Source organism: Lepidochelys kempii, chromosome 1 (genome assembly GCF_965140285.1).
Source record: "Lepidochelys kempii isolate rLepKem1 chromosome 1, rLepKem1.hap1, whole genome shotgun sequence".
NCBI lineage: Eukaryota > Metazoa > Chordata > Testudines > Cheloniidae > Lepidochelys > Lepidochelys kempii.
The window spans coordinates 258,851,674-258,874,095 of record NC_136380.1 but is presented as its reverse complement, the minus strand read 5'-3'; the positions used below and the strand labels follow the sequence as shown (position 1 = coordinate 258,874,095).

The 22,422-nt window shown below is 45.0% G+C and overlaps 1 protein-coding gene across 3 annotated transcripts in view; it reads left to right on the top strand.

The window, feature by feature from the left end:
- Positions 1–22,422, top strand: part of TMEM184B (transmembrane protein 184B) — a 41,717-nt gene that overhangs the window by 1,567 nt on the left and 17,728 nt on the right. For 2 of the 3 annotated variants that reach the window (XM_073326299.1, XM_073326278.1), the window contains exons 2-3: positions 14,974–15,100; positions 17,103–17,362. In XM_073326299.1, coding sequence (XP_073182400.1) covers positions 17,162–17,362 — 201 coding nt within the window. In that variant the 5' untranslated portion in view covers positions 14,974–15,100; positions 17,103–17,161. Of the gene's footprint in view, positions 1–2,368; positions 2,493–14,973; positions 15,101–17,102; positions 17,363–22,422 lie in introns of all 3 variants that reach the window. The other variant, XM_073326289.1, reaches the window with a different exon arrangement.

Below are 22,422 nucleotides of genomic sequence, written 5' to 3'. Positions count from 1 at the left end.
CACGCAGACTACTACAGGGCCAGGATTTCTTTCCCTTTTGCAGAGAATTTTGAAATATTTGTTTCCTAATCAGAATAAAACCAAATTTCAAGATGCTAGTCCTCTGTGAAGTGGAATTACCTTTCTCCGCCCCGTTCTTCTTTGTTGATTTAGAAAAGCACTTTACTAGCTATGCTAGTCTGAAACCAGTGGCCTTTTGAGTTCTGTGATTGGGGGGCTTATTCTTCTTTCATTTCATGTCCTCATTTTAAATAGTTTATATTTGCACTGATGGATATGGAGATGGGCCCCTTTCTTTACCTGCATATTCCTCTTAGTAGAGAGGTCTGTTTCTATTCCCAGCAGTTCAAAGGAAGTCATAAAGCTCTTGCTAGTGACAGAAATTGCTGGTAGGAGAAATGAATTTTATTTTGCATTTTTATTGCTATTAGCACCAGCTTAGTTCAGGATCCCACTGCTAGGAGCTGCACAAACACATAGCAAGGGAGAGAGTCCCTGCCCAGAAGAGTATACAGTCTAAATACACAAGACTGGTGAGAGTGAGTATCCCCATTTACAGATGGGGAACTAACGTACAGCAGGGTAAGGGCTTGTCTACATGAACAGTTAGTGCACGGCAAGCTGGGATGTAAATCTACATCATGCTGGCCTGCCATGCAGTGACTGACTGTATGAACCCTGCTGCTGAACACTAAAAGTTCTCTAGTGCGCTTTGATCTACTCCAGTTTCCATAGGCAGCTTGTGAAAATATTTTTTTGGTGGAGGCTTCCTGCCTGCCTGCACTCACCCACAGTGGCAGCTCCTGTCCCACAGGGCTGGGTCCAGCTCCCCGTTTCAACCCATTGGCTCTCACTGCTCGCAAGTTTGAAAGAGCCTAACAGTGTCACTTGACGTGCAATTTGCATGCAGGCAGAACCCCTCCCCAGCAATATCCCACCCACCTTGCCCCTTTCACCCTGGTCCTGCTGGTGAATGTGGGGCCTCAGATTTCCTCTTCCCGTGGGACTCTTGCGTTGTCACAGCAAACCTCATTCCAGTCCTCAACAGGGGACTCTACTCCACGCCAACCCCCAATTCCTCTTCTTTGAACCCTGCCCCCCCTCCCAGGATCCCATTGCACAGGTCTCTCCGGCTCACCTGCCGCGGCTCCCCAGACACCACAGTTCCTCTTCCTCCTGGTCTGATCCAGACACTGCTCCTGAGCCTCCCTGCCTGTCAGAGCCTTCTGCAAATGGCACTCTTGAAACTTCAACCTTCCAGGGAAGTGCTGCTGAGAGCCAGGAGCCAGCACCCCCTGTTGGGATTGAGGTATCGAGCTGAACTCGCTGGCAGTCCAGCCCACAGGCAGGGCCCTCCCTTTGCAATGCTCCATCCTGAGGGTTCTCAACCTTTTTCTTTCTGAGGGCCCCCCCAGCATGCTATAAAACCTCCACGGCCCACATGTGTCGTCACAACAACTGATTTTCTGCATATAAAAGCCAGGGCCGGCGTTAGGGCATAGCAAACAGGGAAATTGCTTGGGGACCCATGCCACAGGGAGTCCCATGAAGCTAAGCTGCTCAGGCTTCAGCTTCAGCCCCAGGTGACAGGGCTCAGGGCCCAGGGCTTCAGCTCCATACAGTGAGGATTTGGCTTTCTGCCCTGGGCCCCAGTGAGTCTGATGCTGACCCTGCTTGATGGGCCCCCTGAACCCTGCTCACAGCCCCCCAGGGTGCCATGGACCCCTAGTTGAGAACCACTGCCCCATCCCACTCTGCCCCCTTCCTGGCTCTGGCATCACCAGATGTGGGACTTCGTCTGCCAACCTGGGTGGGTCAGAAAATGGCAATGCAGAGATTGATTGGGGAGGGCTGAGCCGCCTCTAGCCATAGCCACCCTCTGCCTGTGCACTTTTCGAAGTGGAGTAGAGCAAAGCATATTCCAGAGCTTTTAGTGCATGGCAGCAAGGTCCACACTGACGGTGCACAGCAGACTAGTGTGAGGAAGATTTATACCCCAGCTTGCTGCGCATTAATTCTTCGTATAGAGAAGCCCTAAGTGACTTGACCAGGATCACACAGGAAGTCTGTGGCAAAGCAGAGAATTAAACTCAGGTGTCCCAAGTCTCTGGTCAGTGCCATAACCCACAACCCTATCCTTGTAATGGTTATATATTGAAGTCAGGTAAGACAAGCATTCTCACATGTCAGGTATGCAGGAATCTACTGTGGCTGCTTCTCAAATGTCTTTTAAGTCATTAAGACTAGACTGAGCACTGGAGAATGTGCTGCATGGAACAGTTAGGTATGTGTGTGGGAGGGGGGGTAAAATGACACACTGACAATCGGCCTTTTCCCACCTACCTGTGATTTTTTTTTTTTTTTTAAGGAATCTGTTTCATTTAAAGTTAGGACATTTAACTGCTGAGTGTGAAGCTGCTGGAGTGAGAATCAGTACCTCCAAATCAGAGGTCTTGGTCCTCTCTCGGAAGAAAGTGGACTGTTCTCTCCAGGTGAGTGGGGAGCAACTGCCCTTAGTGGAAGAGTTCAGGAATCTAGGAGTCTTGTTCACAAGTGATCGGGAATGGGAGATTGACTGGCGGATTGCTGCAGTGGCAGCAATGATGCAGGCGCTGTACTGATCTGTGGTGGTAAAGTAGAAACTCTTGGCCGAAGCTCTCTGTTGACAGGCCAGTCTATGTCCCCATCCTCAACTGTGGTCATGAACTTTGGGTAATGACTTAAAGAATGAGATTGCAGGTACAAATGGTGGAAATGAGGTTTCTCCACAGAGTGGCTGGGCTTATTCTCCGAGACAGGGTGAGGGGCTCGGCTGTTCGGGAGAGCCTGGAGTAGAGCCCATACTCCTCCGGAGTGAGAGGAGCCATCTGAGGTGGCTCCGGTACCTGACAAGGAGGCTTCTTTTGGAACTCTACTGGGCACGTCCCACTGGGAGAAGGCCCCGAGGCTGACCCAGGACTCGCCAGAGGGATTATATCTCCCAGCTGGCCTGAGAGTGCCCCAGGAGGAGCTGGAACCTGTTGCGGACGTAAGGGAGGTCTGTTCCTTCCAACTCCATGCTGTTGCCGCGACCCCCACCAGGAAAAGTGGCATGACGAAGACGACCTTTCAAAAAGTGAAATGTGAATGCTGCTTTTCCACTCCCGCTGCCCTTCACCTCCTTTCTGACTGCTCTGTGAATGTTTCATAGCACTGAGGCTATGAAGCACTACCTATTTCTCTTGTCTGAGGCTTCAGTTTGGTCTGTGCAAGCATGGATTACATAGCATCCCCTCACTGAGTAATTGTACTTTGCTGCTGTGCTATAGAATAGGGGTGGCCAAACTTACTGAGCCTTCGAGCCGCATACAACGATCTTAAAAAGTTCGAAAGCCAGGGTGCATTGCTGGGGCTTGGAGCCTCAGCCCCGTGGGAGGCACCTGATGGGCCTCAGGGCTTCAGCCCTGTTCGTGCTGAAGCCCCGAGCCCTGGCAGGTGCACCCTGCGGGGCAGGAGCCCTGAGACCCCCGCTGCCTGCAGGGCAGAAGCCCCTACCTCACCACCCCACTGCAAGGCAGAGGTCCCAAGCTCACCCCCCGCTCCCCACCTGGTGGGTGGAGAATGTGGGGAGCGCCGTGAGCTGAACTTTAACAGTAAAAGAGTCACATGTGGCTTGGGAGCCACAGTTTGGCCACTCCTGCTATAGAAGCTTGCTTGTGCATATGAACACCACTGACTACTCTTATAACGAAGCTTCTGTGTGTAATTGTACGTGGAGGTTTAGAAACGAAAGCCTCTTTGCCTCTTGAGGGCTATAGTGACTGCACTCTGATATCAGCCTCTTGAAGGTCTGGGTGTTCTAGAGAGTCGTGTTCTACTGTCTTGCCCACCCATTGGTTTTACCTTTTGTGTTGACTTTAGGTGCTACATCTCGTCTCTCATGAGCCCTGTGCTAGAAGACCAGCGTTCTGCCAAAGCACTTGGGACTTGGTTACAGTAATCTGAAACTGATTATAGTCATAACATAGGTTAAACAAAATATTTAGCTAAAATAGCCATTAAAACAAAACAGCAGTTGTGACTAAAAACCATCACTTAGTAAAGCTTTTCCAGTTATAGTCTAAAAATTGGGAGGGAGAATTTGAGGCCCATATCTAGATGCTGCATGTTCCACCCCCTGAAGGTCATTGCAGCATGAACTCAATCAGTTTAAGCAATGATAGTGGGACTTCTGAAAAGTAAGCAGTGTTTCATAACACCCTCCAGTATCAGTTGGGATGAGGTTCAAGGAGAAGATCTTGGTTATATCTAGGTCTTTCACTATTTAAAAACCAACTAGGTTTTTTTGTTTGTATGTTTTTTATTATAGTGCAAGTGAAGTGGCTGAGTAGGCAATGGAGCAACCTGTATCCAGGGATGATGCATTGTGCAGACAAGTCTCTGAGAACCTCACTGCAGCTGGGCATGACAATGCCTTTTTAACCCCTGAGGTGCATAATTTACAGGAAACTTGAAAGGGAGAATAACTAACACATTCTGCCTGCAGCATCGAATGTTCTTTAAGCCACACAATGGGTGGTGTTGAATTTTTATTTCTCCCTGTCTCCTCCCCCGCCACACACACTCAAGGCTGTCACTCAGCAGTGACAGCAGCAATATTTGAGGGACCAGGAGTGTGCTATGTAAGACATGGGAGGTAGTTGTCCCACTCTGCTTGGCACTGGTGAGACTTCAGTGGAGTACTGTGTCCCGTTCTGAGCCCCACACTTTAAGAAAGATGTGAGCAAATTGCAGAGACTCCAGAGGAGAGCAACAAAAATGATAAAAGGTTTAGAAAACCTAACCTGTGAGGAAAGGTTAAAAAAACTGGGCACATTTAGTCTTGAAAAGAAGGCTGAGGCAGGGAACTCGATAAGTCTTCAAATATGTTAAGATCTATTATAAAGAGGACAGGATCAGTTGTTCTTCATTTCCACAGAAGGTATTACTAGAAGCAGTTGGCTTAATATTAATCAGAGTGGATAAAAATCAATCTTTTTATTGTTTAAATTATAATTTTTTCTGTTTTAAAAGTAGACCTGTTTAAAATGAATAAAAATGAGGCGGGAGGGAATGAGATCTGTTAGTTTTTAAAGTTTGAAGGATAGCGTAAGTAATTCGGGAGACTGTCTCATTTTCAAGAGATATAGGCAAGTAGGAACTTAAACTCCAGTCAGTTTCACTTAGATATATATGAAAATTTTCCCATGATGACCTGAAATAATCAGTTTAATTCATGGACTACAGTTAATCCCTGTGTTCCTTTAATAAATCATTTATTTGTAAATGTGGAACATCTTTTCATAAGAGAAGTGTATGTAGCTAAAACATTTAAGGTTGTTTCATTTAATAAAAAAAACAAATTAAATACTGTAACATATAATATTTAATTAAATTCCAGTTATGTTCCCAGTGCAGCTTGACACAAATCATGAGCAAAAATTATCTAGTAAATAAGCAATATATCTTTCACTATTTTCTAACATACTAAAATGTACCATTAATAAGAATCTGAAAATATTAAGCTATACGTTTATTTAAACAGTTATATTTAGCTACCCCTTTGAGATAGCAAAAAGATCTACAAAATCTAGTTAAAAGGCTCTCTTTAATGTAAATCATCAAGTTTTAATGGTTATATCAACCAATGAAAATGCACCTTTCTTAGAAAATGAGTACAAATAGAAAAGTTTATTACAATTGATTTTAACTTGAGGCTTGCCTCTTAGTGATTTAAATCAATCCACCCTGGCAATAAGGGAGAGGTAGGTTAAATATTAGGAAAAACTTTCCAGCTGTAAGGTTAGGTAAGTATTGGAAGAGGTTACCAAGGGAGATTGTGGAATCTTCATCACTGGAGGTTTTTAAGAACAGGTTAGACAAACACCTGTCAGGGATGGTCTAGGTTTACTTGGTCCTGCTTCAGCATGTGGGGGTGAGAAAGGGGAAGGTGGAGTAGATGACCTTTCTATGATCAGCCAGCAGGAACTGCTGAATAACAGAAGGTGACCAAGAGCACGGAGTGACGGTGTCATTGTCTCGACTTCCTGATTCCAAGCTAAAGAGACTCCCCTCCTTCTAGGGATGTTGTTGTTATAGCATCCCCACCTGGATTTGGTGGCAAAGGGCAGTCTTCACAGTTTAGGAATGAATGAATAATTGCAGTGTGTTGTCTAGAGTTGCAGTAAAGCCTTAGGATGTTGGTCAGCCCCTTCTCCTTCTTAAGGACTGATGCCCTCCGCTCCACTTGTGGGGTTTTAAAAACTTGAAATTAGCACTGTTTGAAGCTGCTGGGTTGATTGCTCAAAAGTCTACAGTGGCAGTTGTCTGTTTATCTGTAAGCTACGCCCAAGTTGCCTCCAGCCAGTGCACCTCAAATGGCTCTGGATGAAGCATTTCCTATGACAGATGAGGCAGGTGTTTCTGACTTCATGGCCTATCCAGTCCTTGTTGCCTCTGTTTGCCTTTGTCAACAAGGGTATAAGTTAATGCTAATTGTGAGGGTTGTTTAGACATGTGGCCACCTGCCCTGCTACTTTCGCTCAGACTATCAAATGGCAATAACTTTAGGCTGAAATTTTCAAATTTGACTGCCTAAAGTTAGTCACTTAAATTCCTGTTTAGGTGCATACATCAAAGGGGGGGGGGTCTGATCAGGCACCCATGTTTGAAAATGTTGAACTTAATTTTTTTTTAAATGTCTCCCCGTCCCAGCATATAGTTTCTGTGGCTAGCAAATGGATTATTATTACTTAAGTCTGGCATAGTGGGGGATGTAGAATTGCTTTGGAATATATTACTCTATCTGTTGGTGTCTGTCAGCTTGAAAAACAATATGTTTGACTTTTTCACAGATCTGCAACCTCTCTAGTCTCCCGTGCTGTGGCTGGCAGGAAAGATTAAATTGCTTCTAGCCACTCAGACAGCACAAGTAGCCCTGGGAAGGAGGGGTTGGGCCTAGGACTTTTTGTTGAATGTTTGGCTGTGGTTGGCCCACTGGTGCTGTCTTTCTCTGTTTTCCTTGTTGAGATATGAGAATAGCTTCTGCCTTCAAGAGTTGTTCTGTTTTTGAACATCTGAACTTAAGTATTTAAAGGATGACCTCCTACAGTGACGGGCCACTGGCTTATCTTTTAAATAGCTAAAGTGTCACAGACACATCTAGCCTTGTTCATCTCTAAGGGGAAAGAACTCCCCGTCTAAGAGCCCAGTGAGTCCTGATTCTGCTATTAGAAACTTACATGGATTATAATACAATTTGATCTTTTTCATTGCTCTTGATCAAGTGAGGGAGAGACGGAGGAGGGGGGGACAGGACTGAAGAAATTGGTGGAGCCCAGTGTTCCTGGGAATTACCGAGTGGATGTACTCTTCTCTTGAGGACTTTAGGACAACAGAGCTCAACCACCTCAAATGCTGAATTAAAAACAACAAGATGATTTTATGGTTAGTAGTAATGTTTGAAGCTATGTGTGCTAAGAAAAGGGCATTTGAATTTATTTGTAGGTATGTTTATAGTGCATATCACTATAGTATCTGAGCATCTTTGCATCAGGGAATCTCATGCCACAGAAGTCAGAAGGGGTGTTCGTGCCCCTGCTCTCCTCCATGTACATCACTACACAGTTGACTAGGTGCATAATGAGGTGTCCAGCTTGTTCTGAGGCATCGGAAGCTGTTTGATAAAATGATGGCTGGATCTCATATGGCAGATCCTGTGTGGCAATTGGAGTAAACGCCTGGTCTAGTATGAAAAAGTTACTGCCTTGTGCAACTTGATGTGTGGCTGCCGCTAGTTGCGTGCTGCTGAACGGTTTCACTTTTGATAGTGCACTAGCCTGTTTAAATGCAGTTGACCATTTTATTCAACCTTCTCCCCGGTCCCTTCATCTTGCTTCTCAGAAATGAATGGGAGCAAGGTGGAAGGGGATATGATACAAGTGAAAGGAAATCTGGATTACAAGTTCCTGTCACATCTTTTGTTTGTGAGAATTTGGAAAATTGAACAGAAACTTCCTGTCATGTTTTGTAAATACTCATTTCAAATACCACCCTCTTGAATTCAGTCTTCCCACCTGCTATCATGGAACCTCCACTTTGTTGTCTCCTTGTGGGGGTCGGGGGGAGAGGACAGGACTGGAGTGTATATGTGGGTTGGGGCTGGGGGGATATCCGAACCACACAAATGTGGTTTTTATCGCGTTTGAAAACAGGGACTGGAAGGCTGCGGGAATATCCCCTCCTCCTCCTCCTCTCTTGTTTCCTGTCTCCTTCCAAAAAGGGGACTGGTTGTGGGATGCTGACCTATTATAATGTGGGTCAGTCCACCAAAAAAAAAAAGGCAGGGAGAGAGACAACAGAAATTAATAGAGCAGAAAAAACTCTGTGGGAGGATGAGAGCGTGGCTTCGGGTAAAAGGGATTTATTGTCGATCCTGAGTTTCTGAGGTGGGAGTAGTGGGAGCTCTTTTTCAGGATGACTGTGTATTTGATTAGTAAGAAGTGGGGGGAGATTAATAGCAGAAAGAGTAATTGAGGTACGACCAATAGGGTAGGCAAATGGGGGGGGGGGACTTTAGTGTGTTAGGTGGAGGGAGGTAGGATTTGCTTGTCACTTTGTAGAAGATTAAATTGTTTGTGTACAATGTACTAGGTTTATGTGCATAGCCATGGGAACATCCCGTGAATGTGCATTTAGCGGGAATAATGCCACTACCTGTCTCTCACAAATCTTGGGAGACAGGCCAGTCCTTGCCTACAGACAGCCCCGCAACCTGAAGCAAATACTCACCAACAACCACATACCACACAACAGAACCACTAACCCAGGAACTTATCCTTGCAACAAAGCCCGTTGCCAATTGTGCCCACATATCTATTCAGGGGACACCATCACAGGGCCTAATAACATCAGCCACACTATCAGAGGCTCGTATACCTGCACATCCACCAATGTGATATATGCCATCATGTGCCAGCAATGCCCCTCTGCCATGTACATTGGTCAAACTGGACAGTCTCTACGTAAAAGAATAAATGGACACAAATCAGATGTCAAGAATTATAACATTCATAAACCAGTCGGAGAACACTTCAATCTCTCTGGTCACGCAATCACAGACATGAAGGTCGCTATCTTAAAACAAAAAAACTTCAAATCCAGACTCCAGCGAGAAACTGCTGAATTGGAATTCATTTGCAAATTGGATACTATTAATTTAGGCTTAAATAGAGACTGGGAGTGGCTAAGTCATTATGCAAGGTAGCCTATTTCCTCTTGTTTTTTCCTACCCCACCCCCCCGATGTTCTGGTTTAACTTGGATTTAAACTTGGAGAGTGGTCAGTTTGGATGAGCTATTACCAGCAGGAGAGTGAGTTTGTGTGTGTATGGGGGTGGGGGGGATGTGAGAAAACCTGGATTTGTGCTGGAAATGACCCACCTTAATTATGCACATTGTAGGGAGAATGGTCACTTTGGATGAGCTATTACCAGCAGGATAGTGAGTTTGTGTGTGTGGTTTTTGGGAGGGGGGTGAGGGGGTGAGAGAACCTGGATTTGTGCAGGAAATGGCCCAACTTTATTATCATGCACATTGTGTAAAGAGTTGTCACTTTGGATGGGCTATCACCAGCAGGAGAGTGAATTTGTGTGGGGGGTGGAGGGTGAGAAAACCTGGATTTGTGCTGGAAATGGCCCACCTGATGATCACTTTAGATAAGCTATTACCAGCAGGAGAGTGGAGTGGGAGGAGGTATTTTTTCATATTCTCTGTGTATAAATAAAGTCTGCTGCAGTTTCCACGGCATGCATCCGATGAAGTGAGCTGTAGCTCACGAAAGCTCATGCTCAAATAAATTGGTTAGTCTCTAAGGTGCCACAAGTACTCCTTTTCTTTTTGCGAATACAGACTAACACGGCTGTTACTCTGAAACCTACCTGAAGTCTGGCATTTAGAGGACTGAACAGTTGTATGTTCTCTCTGCTAAGGTTAATGTTTTGCTCATTCATCTCACCCTTACAGAAAAAATGCTCATGTTCCAACCATGTATTTTCTGTCTTTTGTTTTACTGCATGTACTGATAGCTGTTTAGAAAGGAAATGATGAATGGACAGAATCTCATGAGAATTCAGACTGTTCAGTCTCCCAGAGTGCTAACAATGTAAAAAGCCACATTTGGACATCTATTTGTTAAGCAGTTTGGAACCACAGAATTCTTATATGTTTATGCAAGTTATGTATTTAAGTACATATGCTTGGGTGGAGTTCAGTGTGTGTGTGTGTTGAATTTTCGGACACCTGTGAATTCCAAAGTATGTGTAATAGATGATGTGGTATGACTCTTATTGGCCTGAGGTTCGAATGGCTTTATTTCTTGTGAGTGGTGAATCAATGACTGAGTTACATGGGTCATCCCAATCAAACTTTTATACCATGCGATCAAGTAGTCTGCATAGACCATATATTTAACTGACACTATTTTAGAGAGTTTTAAGTAATATTATTGAGACTGTCTTGTATCTCACCACTTGTAAAGCCAGGTGCTTTTGTTGTGAGTCCAGTTGTACAGGTCTCAGAGGGAGAAAAATTAAAACTAGTAAAGTTTAAAACTCTTGATTTCTTTGATTGCTGCTATCTATTTGGCTGACTCTGGGCTTGTCTACAGGGAACATCTGGTCAGCCTAGATCTATTACAGGAGTGGGAGGGCGAGGTTTTGTGGCCTGTAACATGGAAGAGGTCAGACAATATGATCATAATGGTCCCTCCTGACCTTGAAGTCTATGAGGGTGAATCTACAGTGTACCAGCTTGCCTTGCAGTAAACATCCCATGTGGACACTGACACTGCACAGTGAAAGTCCCAGCCGTTACTGCGTGGCAAGCAGGTATATTATAGATTCACACCTTGGCTAGCAATACAGGAACTTGCCATGTAGACAAGGCCTCCGCCTATGAAATGTACACACAGCTAGTTTGTACTAAAACCTCCTCTTGTTATGTTTTCCTCCCTCCTTCCGGTCTGCTCATTTGTCTGATCCACTGATTATGTCTTGTCTTTTTAAAGTGTAAGCTGTTTGGGACAAAGACTGTCATTTACTCTGTATTTGTACAGTACTTAGCACAATGAGGCCCTGATACCCGTGGGCAACTCTAGGCAACTACTATAATGAAAATAAAAATACCTCTTAGGTAATTTTTAGAAGTTAATTATTTATATAAAAATAATCTTTTTAAATTCCAAATTCTGAGGATCATCCAGAGGTAAAAGTGGATTGTGTGACCCATTGGCAGGGTAGATTAAAAAAATTTTTTTTTAAATCTGTTTGAAATGAAATCTGAATATAATATAAAATACATTAAGGCTAAACGTACTCTCTTGAAACATTTAAATTTTAAAAATGCTAAATCCATAAGGCTTTATCAAAAACTGAGTTAAAGGCTGTTTTTCTGTATAAAGAAAGAATCGGGGAAGGGATGCAACTAACTTTTGAGATCAAGCTTTATAAATTTGGCACAGTAGGTCATGTTATGTATTAAGAGCTCGTTTTGTTTAATAAAAATAAATGTATGCTGTTGTGTGTTTAATTAAATTCTAGCTACCATCCTAATGCAGCTTGACACAAATCACGAGCAAAAATGATCTAGTAAATAAGCAATGTATCATTCACCATTTTCTAACATACTAAAATGTGCAATTAATAAGAATCTGAAAATATTAAGCTATAAAATTGCTCAAATGTATATCTTTAATGTACCCTCCTAGCAGAAAGGTGTATCAATTCTCAAATAAAAGGTGTATTTGACTATAAATCAACATGTTTTAACGGTTATATCAACTAATGAGAATGCACCTTTTAAGGTAACTGAAGTACAAATGGAAAAGTTGACTTAAATCATCAGTTTTAATCAAGGCTTTCCACTTGATAATTTTTAAATCAGTGATTTAAATCACCCTGATGTAACTCAATCCACTCTCCCCATTGGGAAGCTGTAAAGCACCCTTTTCCAGTGGTATAAAGTTATCAGTTTTAGGTTAATTGCAAGAATTCAGACCTTGGACTGAGTATGGTCTCTCCTGGGCCACTGACCAGGGTAATTTTAGGGAGAAATCCCACTAGCTGGGGCGGGAAGGAGAGAGGGAAGGAAACATTTTTTGTGGCAGGTGAATTTAAACAAAAATTAAATGTGATGGTGGTTTGAAGCTGCTTAGAAGTTTGGAATGCTGTGGAGATGGATTAGTGGGCAGAGGACAGGTGAGACAAGTGCATGAGAGGTTCTGTTTGTCCCCTCAACATCACCACAGGTGTTTGTGTGTATACTCAGACATGCCCAAATTTATAATATGGGCAAGATTGAAATGTGGAATTTGACCCACAAGGAATCCCATATAGAGTTTCCAGGATAATAATATTGATGGGGTGGGAGTATCTTGTTAGATCAAGTTTCGCTTGCTGGAAGGAGGCTTAGCTAATGCATTCCCTTTTCAGCCTAGCTTTGAATATCGCTCCTTGAGGGGGAAGTGCTTTAACCTCAGCTGAGACTATCTATTTTAAAAACACAGATTGCATTTGCAGTTGGCAAAGAACCACATATAATTCCCTGTTCCCTTTTTTCTAATTACTTCAGGGGCAAAGTTAGCTCTCCATGGTGATCAGAATACAGCTACTCTTGGTACAAACTGTGTCCAGTTCAGAGCAGGGCAAATGGGACATAGATACTTACAAGGACAGAGTTAAGTTCTGCAGGACCCTGTGAATGCCTGGTTGGCTTGAGGAAGTCTGCTGGGTGACGTGTGTCTGAGCTCAGATTCCTCCTTCCTGTTGCACTTGTTTTGCTAGGCTGCTGCACTAGAAGTGCGCTTTGTGTAATGAATGCCCCTTTTAGTTAACTGTTTTGAATTCTAAACTTGCATTTGGTGAAAGATGCTGGTTTAATGGTGTTAGAGTGAAGGCCCCCCTTGTTTCCAGAAATGGTGTGGGATTGACAGTAGCAAAGCGTATATGTTCCTAAGCCCTGACATGTTATCCTGATGTAAAATCCTAGTGTAGATGGGAACAGGTAGTTTTACCTCCGTGTAGTCAGTCAAAGTCAACCCTTGAGCAACAAAAATGATAAAAGGTATTAAAAAAAGACCTATTAAAAAAACAAAAACCCTGGGCATGTTTAGTCTTGAGAAAAGAAGACTGAGGCGGGGGGACCTGATGAGTCTTCAACTATGTTAAGGGATATCATAAAGACCCCAGGGATCAATAGTTTTCCATGTCTACTGAGGGCAGGACAAGAATTAATGGACTTAAAGCTTTCTTGCTTTAAATTGGTTAGATATTAGGAAAAACTTTGATTATAAAGGCAGGTAAGCTTTGGAACGTGCTTCCAAGGGAGGTTGTGGAATTGCTATTACTAGAGGTTTTTAAGAACAGGTTGGACACACATCTGACAGGGATGGTCTAGGTTTACTTGGTTCTACCTCAGCACAGGGGGCTGGATTTGATCACTTCTCAAGATCCCTTCTACCCCTATATTTACACACACACACACACACCCTGGGATTTACCTTTGTTAGCTGCATGCAGGTAAAACTACACTGCATTGTTTCCAGTAGGATTTTACAGTGAGATTGATGCAAACCCACTTTTCCTTTAGTGAAGGCATAGCCAGATATTCCCAAACTGACTTCATGTAGATGTTAGATGATAACTTCAGGCACTACCAATTTGGTTTGTATCTAAACCAGTGCCTGAGAAGTGAAATGGTTCCTATCCCATTGTAAAGAATACATTAGTGGGTAGAGGGCAATGGTGTCCAGGAGAGAACATCCTACTCCTTCCCCCCCCCCCCCTTGTGCTGCTTGAGAGATTTCCTAGATAGTTACGTGGCAGTGAGTCTCAGAGCAGTTGTCTGAAGAATCCTGTATGAGGGTTAGGAATTATAGATTACATCCCTGTTAGACTGAGGCCCACACATCCACCTAGATGAATTCTTGTTAAAGAAATTGGATTTTCCATTCACCAGGAAATGTACATATTTTTCTATAGTGTTCATCATGCATTGTATTGCAAAGACACTTTCCAGGGAGAGTGTAGCTGTGAATTGAAAACAGAGAAGATTTTATGGTGAAATTTAAAGAGGGGAAGTGACTCGGAGGCAGGAAATGGGGGAGAATTCCTGATAGGTGGACCAGAATATACAAGAGCAGATCTGCCCCCCTTCACCCCAGAGTGATTGAGAGTTACAGAAGGATGGGCAGAGAAGAGCAGAAGAGTGAGCAGACTTTGGAAGTAGTTCCAAAGTTAAGATTGCCCCCTCATGTATACATTACAATTAAGTCTTGAATTACATGATCACCTCCTACTTCTCAAACACAATGTAATCAATTTTTGCTACAAGCAAATATGTGCGTCAGACTGATAGTGGTTTTCTCATTCTTTTCTATTCATGCTAATGTCATTGTAACAATCCTCTATACCTTTACTAAGTTAGGATAAACTTCTTCCCTCTAAATTATGTATTCTGTTAATTTTTCAAGATCCATACGCTATGTTTTCTTCTCAACCAGCAGCACAGCCTGCCTTTGGTGCATTTCAGTAGAGATAAAGTTAGCTGTGAAGCTAATTTACCTGCAAATTTGGGACCTACATGTGCAATCAACATTGTACTATTTCTTAATCTGTAGTCAGTTCTCAAACTTACTGCACACTTTTCATATAAATGACTTTCCTGGACTCTAGTCTACACAGTAGAACATACTACTCCAAAATGTTACATGTGTTTAAAGCTGTAGGGAAAAAAGGATTACAAAATGCAATTTGAAAAATAGTAGCTAATCATAATTAGACTGTGCTGTAATGTATAATCACAAGGGGGCAGTATTAAGATTGCACATACAGCCTCAACTGGAGCATTTTCCTGACTTTTGAGTGCTTAACTATACAACCTTTATATTCTGTTATAATAGGAAATTTGAGGAAAACACTCCGTTCCCTCCCCCCTTACAGAAGGGCGGGCTGGGGGGGGGGAAGAGAAATCAAAAGGAGAATTTTCACTTTCCAGGCCTTTGAACTTCTGCTGGCTTGCAAAAAATTGTAAGTAGTGTGTTGCAGATCACAGAATGGTTCTGTGTTTGGTAAGATAATAGAAACCCCTGCCCCCATTCCTGCATGCCTCAAGGTCCACAATGGAGAGCCAGTCCCATGCCCTTTAGGAGTGCTGTAGGTTGGAAGGGTGCTTAGCATCTTCCTCATCTGCAGAGCCCATGAGGTGCATTGGAACAAGGATCCCTACTTCACAACTTATGAGGTCCACAGACCCTCCCTCAACACTTGCATGGCTTAAGGTCTGTAGGGGTGGCAGCAGTTCTTATTGTGGTCCTAGTTCATTTTGCAGTTGTCCTTTTACACTAGGTGAATGTCTGAACTTCCACACTGCTAATGCTGACACAGCTGAGCTTGTGTTAGCCGCAATGTTGGAATCCCTAGCATGGATGTGGTTAAGGCTGCCAATATGGTTTTTAGTACCATTATGGTTAAACTTGATCCCTGCAGGAGACATGGGGCTTTTAAAAGGCTGGGGGGGAGGGGGATTAAAACCTTATCTGTACTAGGATTCCCAGTGTTGCTAATGCTGGTGCAGCTGCATCAGTGTTAACTAGGGTAGGAGTTTTTTGGTACAAGTTTCCTAGCGTAGACTGCACTGGTGTGCAGGAGCCCTCGTTCAACCCCTTCACATCTGCAGAAGTACTTGCCCCTTCTGTCCCTCCAGATTTGCAATATCATGGCTGATGGGACTTTTCACAGAGTTAACCATCTGCTGTGAACCCTTTCTAGATAGGCACCTTATGAGCTTTGTAGAAATATTTATTGCTTGTCTTCATATGGGCTTATCAAAGGCTTAGAACACTGTCAAATCGAAACCAGTTTCCTCCAGAATCAGCAACGGCCCTGCTGCTTAATGAGGACAGCTTCCATTCAAGTTTGTGTTCAAACCTTTGGCCATTTTTTCCTGCAGGGTTGTTTGAACAAGTAATAAGAATTTCTTTTTTTAATAAATGGGCATAATCACACAGTATGTTCTCATGCTCAAAAATAGCTGAACTGTTTTTCCCTTTTAAAAAAAAAAAAAAAATCCTTGGGCAGAGACGAAGCATAGAAAATTTCAGCCCAGAAGGGGAATGTGTCAGAAAAAGTGCAGCAACCGGAAGAAGGGGGGGAAAAAAAAAATTCTAGCCCTTCTGCAGATCCATGTACTACATTTTCTTCTCAGCCAGTGGTCGGTGCATTTCATTAGAGAGATTAATAAATTAAAGTTCCTGCAAATGTTGGTGACCTATATTCATGAATAAACTAATTAAAAGTTCCCCCAACTTACCTTGTTTTCCTTCTCCTTGCAAAGTGGGAAGAAAGCAGGTAGAATTATTGCCATAGGTTACATCAGGAACATTATTGGTCACACATGCAAGTCTCTGATTTGGAAGCAGTGTGGCCTTAGCAATGTGACCCTAGGAGTATGTGCATTTGGCATGTGTACACACACCCCAAGTGGTGTTGGTAATTAATAAAGGACACTTGCCTTTGGAGCTGGTGCTGAACAAGTTCCCCTCTGCATTACTACATATTGGGCTGCTTGTGGTGTTGTTTCAGATGTAAATCTAAGGCTCTGGCCATTCCCTGTAAAAGGACTCAGACACCTCTCTAAAGGGTGGGTGTTAAACTGGGGTGTCCAGGCCACATTCCAACCTGGGTAATTTAAATTCTGCCTACCTGAATTCCTCTGTAGTGCCCGATGGATGCAGTATTCTTCACTTCCTGCCTAAGCTGCTTTGTAGGAGGAGGGTGGTGGTGTTGTGCTGTTAAATAACTGCTGGGTTTCACCTTAGAGGTGGCTGTGTTTCACAGGTGGGTGAGAGTGATCCTTGTGTCCTTACCTAACCAGCTCACAGGGTGCTATGAATGCTTAACCGAGTTCTATTTGGACAGCATTCTAAAATCCCACGTGAAAGGCATGGTATAAATGCAGAATGTTCTTACCTTTGCATCCATTTGGTTGAGATTAATCTGCCTTTTTGTATCTCCCCTTTGGGTTTGACAGGGCTCAGCTTGGAGGCGGCTCTGTATTAACCCAGGTGGAACCGCTTCCCAAAAGGCACAATGATAGTGGTGACTGGAGTCATGTCAGCGCCCGAGCTGGGTTCCACTGCCACCACCCCAGTTGCAGCCCCAAACTTCTCCTGGATGTCTGATGATGGCAGCCCCACGGCTATGGAGCAGCCGATATTCCTAATGACCACTGCTGCTCAGGCCATCTCAGGTTTCTTTGTGTGGACAGCTTTGCTCATCACCTGCCATCAGGTAAGAATCTCTTGGTGTTTGATCCCTGTAACCGTCTACCCCCCTCCCCCAAACTGGGTGAATACACATGGTGTGAGGGGTGTCTCTGCCAGCTGTGCGGGTTTGTTAGAATCATTCCTGCTGTTGTCACTGGCTCAGCTTATGACTCTCACCCCTCCACTTTGAGGAGTTGCAGTGTGAGCTAATTTTGCATCTTGGAGAGGGGTAGGGTGACCAGATGTCCCAATTCTGTAGGGACAGTCCTGATTTTTAGGGTCTTTTTCTTATATAGGCTCCTATTACCCTCCACCCCTAACTTTTCACACTTGTTGTCTGGTCACCCTAGCAAGTTATTCACCACCTATAACTCAATAAAGGGAGCTGTGCTCAGTACTGCACAAAACTGTACCAAGGGAATGTTTGAGGGGTTCTTTTGCTTCAGGTGGATCCAGGGGTTTGGTAGAAGGGCAGTATGAGTTGTGGAGAGGTTTACTCCTTGTTGCTTAATGATCAGCTCTGTTCCCTGAGAGTAGGCGAATATATAGGGAGGAAGCATCAGGAGAAACAGAACTCCACCTCCCTGGAGAGGAGCAGTGTTTGTGTGTGTTTGGGGAAGAGAAACATGTGAGTCTGAGGCTTGGTGCAGATGGCACCATTCTGTGCCTAAGATTGTAGTGGCCAGCTAGCTGCTTACACAATGTCACATCTTTCCCTTTGTCTTCAGGCTTGTAATAATCAAACTTTGCCTAGCAAGGAGCCCCAGGGTACTGGCAGGTGAGGAGAGGGAGGGCATTATAAAGGATCAAGCACCTTTCTGCCTGGCTCTCATTAGCAGAGGCACAAGGGGATAGCTGTATCAGGTAAGGCCATTAGCTCAGTCAGTCTGGTATCCTGCCTTTGGCAGCAGCTAATACCTGTCGTCACAGTTACTGGGATAGCTGCAAATCTGTCCCCCTTCTGGTCTCTGAGTGCACCCCTTCATGCCTTACCCGTTCCGGAGAGGAATTCTGCAACTCTCCTACTCTTAGGCCAAAGGTTCTCCTTACCATTATTGCCTAGGAGGTCTGATGGAGTTCTGGCACCTGCAGTTCTTCACTTGGAGAGTCTGTGACCAGTCAGCTTCTTAAAGTGAAGGTATTGTTTAGTTTAACAGAAAAAGGAATTTAGAGAACAAGGATTTAAACAGTCTTCATGCATCTCTTACCTACTGGCCTGCCACCTCCTGCAAACCACACTTCTTCAGACACCTACAACAGTTTTTCAGAAGAAACAGACTAAGACGCCGGACAAAATCCTGCCCTCTCGAGTGTTCCTTTTTAAACCTGCTAGAGTCCTATCAATCTGTGTTTTGCTGGCTTGAATCAGGAGAGGAAAAGGCCTGTTTTATATGGCTACCTGGAGAGGAGCCAAAATCGTCAAAGCAAGTAGTCTGCCATTGTCCCTTAACAATTTAAGTGTTTGCAGAGAGGTGGCTTATCCCAAGCTGCTGTTTTCCTTCCTGCCTGTTTTTCTGACAGCCTCTATTGTGTTAAACCAATATAATCACACAGAAAACACCCCAATTACCAGACCACCATATGGTCTTCGTAAGTTATTACAGAGCTGCTCCAAATCCATCACACCTGTTCTTTCAGAGGCATGTGAACACCCACCTCCCCCTCAAGAATACACTTGGCCTTTTGAGTAGTGCTGCAAGTGGAGGTGGGGGCATGTGATAGTGGGCTCTGCTCACCACTGGATACTGTCACCTCCTGGAATTTCTGGAGATTAGCTCAGTCAGGCCCTTCCAGCTGTTACACCCCCATCCATTTCTCCTCTTCAGCTCCTCTCTCGCTCCCAGGAGCCACAGCTGTCCTCTTCCTGACTCAGCCCTCCAGTCAGGTCACGATTGTGGTTTCCCCTCTACAAGTGGAGTGCATCAAGGTTCCTGCTTTCCAGCAGGCTTAGGCAGTCTTCTGCTTCACTGCCTCACAGTACCACTACTGCAGTGGCTGGCAGGAAACCCCAGCCCACTCTCTACTCCAGGTTCCTGCTCAGGGACCCTCTACCCAGCAGCCAAGGTCCATTCCCTGAGCTACTTCTTTACCTCCTTGCCCTCCCCACTCCTCTGGGTTTGGCAGTCTCTTCACTTTCTCCTCCCAGGGAGTAATTGTAGGCAACTCTGCAGCTACTCAAACACATCTCCCAGAAAGTGATGTAGCCTACTGCTCTTTCTGTCTCCATTTTCCTGTCTTTTGGAAGAACGCTGCCTGTCTCTCACAGGTGAGCTTCTCTCTAATTAGCTGCCTCCAGCCTAACGCTCCCCCCTCCTTTGATGCCTAATTAGCTGGTTGGGTCCAACTCAGCTCTTTTGCAGGGCCAGTGTGGGGTTCACATCCCATCACAGGGCAGGGTATGTAGGTGATGAGATTGTGCCATGATTTATGAGGCTTAATTACTCTCTATTCTTAGCTGGCCATTTTATAGTTATGTCAGCTGTTAGTTCATTAAATGATCAGCTATTTATTGTTTTAAATCATCCAGCCTACAGTACCTGCCTTGATGACCTTCCGTGCCAGTGAATTCCACTAGCTGAATTCTGCTACGGAAAGGAGTAGCAGGAAATGTTTGTTTTGCTTTTTCTCCTTTTCTTTCTGGGGCAACGCCTGGCCACCCTATCTCATTCAGTATTCTCTGGGTGTCAGCACAAGTCCAATCCAACATCCTCTTCTCTAATGTAATCATCATGTGGACTGTAACACAGTGGGAAATACATGCCCTGAAATGTATCAACCTGTGTTCCGTACCTCTGTCTTGTTGGATTCCAGAGAGCTGAGTAGGAGTTGGAAAATGACAGTGTATTGCAGAGGCAAATAGTCTAGGGGGGTTTGAAAAGAGATTAGTCACTGATGAATAAGAGTAAGACCTGTAGTGCCACTAGCTTAGGGAACAATAAGTGCTATCATCCTCCTGCTTCAGGGTGCGCATTGATCACCTGCTGGGAGTAGGGAAAAATTCTTCTCCCTGGTATAGCGTTGCACAGCTAGGGTTTTCTGCTGTTCTCTACCACAGCGGTTCTCAAACTTTTTAGCAACCTGAGGAACCCTATTTGGATTAAAAAAAATTTGAGGATCCCCAGCGCGCCACCCCTCGCCCTCACTCAGCCCTTGCCATGCCCCCTTCCCTGAGGCCCCAGCCCTTCTTTGGGGCCCCATCCCCTCTCACTCCATCCCCCCCTTCTTCTGTGTCTCACTCTCCCCCACTCTCATTCACTTTCACCAGGCTGGGGCAGAGGGTTGGGGTACAGGAGCGGGTGCAGTCTCTGGGAAGGAATTTGGGGGTGGGCTGTGGGAGAGAGTTGGGGTGCAGGCTCTGGGTGGGAGTTTGGGTGTGGGCTCTGGGCTGGGGCAGGGGGTTGGGGTGCAGGAGGTGGTGATGAGTGTGGGCTCCAGCCAGGTGGCGCTTACCTCGGGCAACTCCCGAAACCCACCAGGACATCTCTCTGACAGAGGCTCCTAGGTGGGCAGCAGATCAAGGAGTCTCCGCGCGTTGCCCCTGCCCGCAGGTACCATCCCCGCAGCTCCCATTGGCAGCAGTTCGTGGCCAATGGGAGCTGCACAGTTGGCACTTGGGGCAGGGGCAGTGTGCGAAGACCCCTTGCCCCACAGGGATGTGCCAGCCGTTTCTGGGAATGTCACGGAGCTGGGGCAGGTAGGGAGCCTGCCTTAGCCCCGCTGTGCCACCGGACTTTTAGCATGCAGGAGGCACTGGGAGGGAGCGGGAGGAGTGGAGGGAGGGGAAAGAGTTGATCAGTGAGGCCTGCAGACCCCCTGGGGTATCCTCAGGGATCCCCAGTTTGAGAATTGCTGCTCTTCAGAATCCAGTGTTGCTAAATGTGAGAGGCAGGGGACTGGATTAAATGTGTCATTGGTCTGCCATATGGCATTCCCTGCCTGATGTGGTCTTGTGATTGTGCACACAGTGAAAGGCTCTAGGGACATCCCTGTAACTTTGAGAGGGAAACCTGGAGTCACTTGAACTGTGACACTCAGTATCCCTGGGGGTGGGTAGGTATTATGTATCATTTGTATTATCATAGCGCCTAGGAGCCCCAGCCCTGGACCAGGACCCCATTGTGCCAGGTGCTGTGCAAACAAAGAGATGGTCCTTGCCCCAAGGAGCTGACAATCTAAGTATAAGATGAGAGACGGGAGTACAAGAAACAATGAGACAATGTTGGTCAGTATGACAGGCAGTGGTTTTAGCACACCAGCTTCCTCACCATCAAGTATTTGATAGGTGTCATAGCAGAGGAGAGTTTTGAGGAAGGATTTGAAGGTGGATAACAAGGTAGCTTTGTGAATGTTCATGGCCAGCTTCTGCCAAGTGTGAGAGGCACAGAGCCACGAAGGTGCTTGTTTCAGAATTTAACAAGTGGGGGCTGGAGGTGAGAGCTTACCTTTTGATACTGAATGAAAGATGATAGGTGGGGTGGGGTTAGGTCATAAATGAGCCTCAAAAGTGAATGCAAATTGCATATGGTTTGATATGGTAGAAAAGAGGGAGCCAGGGAAGGGATTCAAGGAGACAGGTGACGTGGTCCAAGTGACGAGCTAGGAAAATGATCTTTGCAGCAGCATGATGAATGGGGAAGATTACATTTGTCAAGGCCAGAGAAAAGGGTGTTGCGGTAATTGAGATATGAGGTGATGAGAACGTGGAGGAGTTTTAGCCATGTGGACAGATAGGAAAGGCCGTATCTGAGATGTTATGCAGAAAGAATCTGCATGATTTAGAAATAGCCTGGATGTGAGGGTGTTGGTCTGAGTCAAAGATGACAGACACCCAAGTTATGGGCAGCATGGTAGTGGTGTCTGCAATCATCCAAAAAGGAGGTAGCAAGGAGGGATTGGGGGTGAAGATGAAAAACTCTCTTTTAGCCCTGTTGAGTTTGAACTGGCAGCTAGTCATCCATGAGGAGAGGTCAGAGAGAGAGGCTGAGATTTTTGATTGGACAGAAGGAGACAGGTCTGGAGTAGAGAGGTAGATCTATGAATCAGCTGCATGAAAGTGGTAGTTCAGTTTGAGTTTCTGGTTGAGAT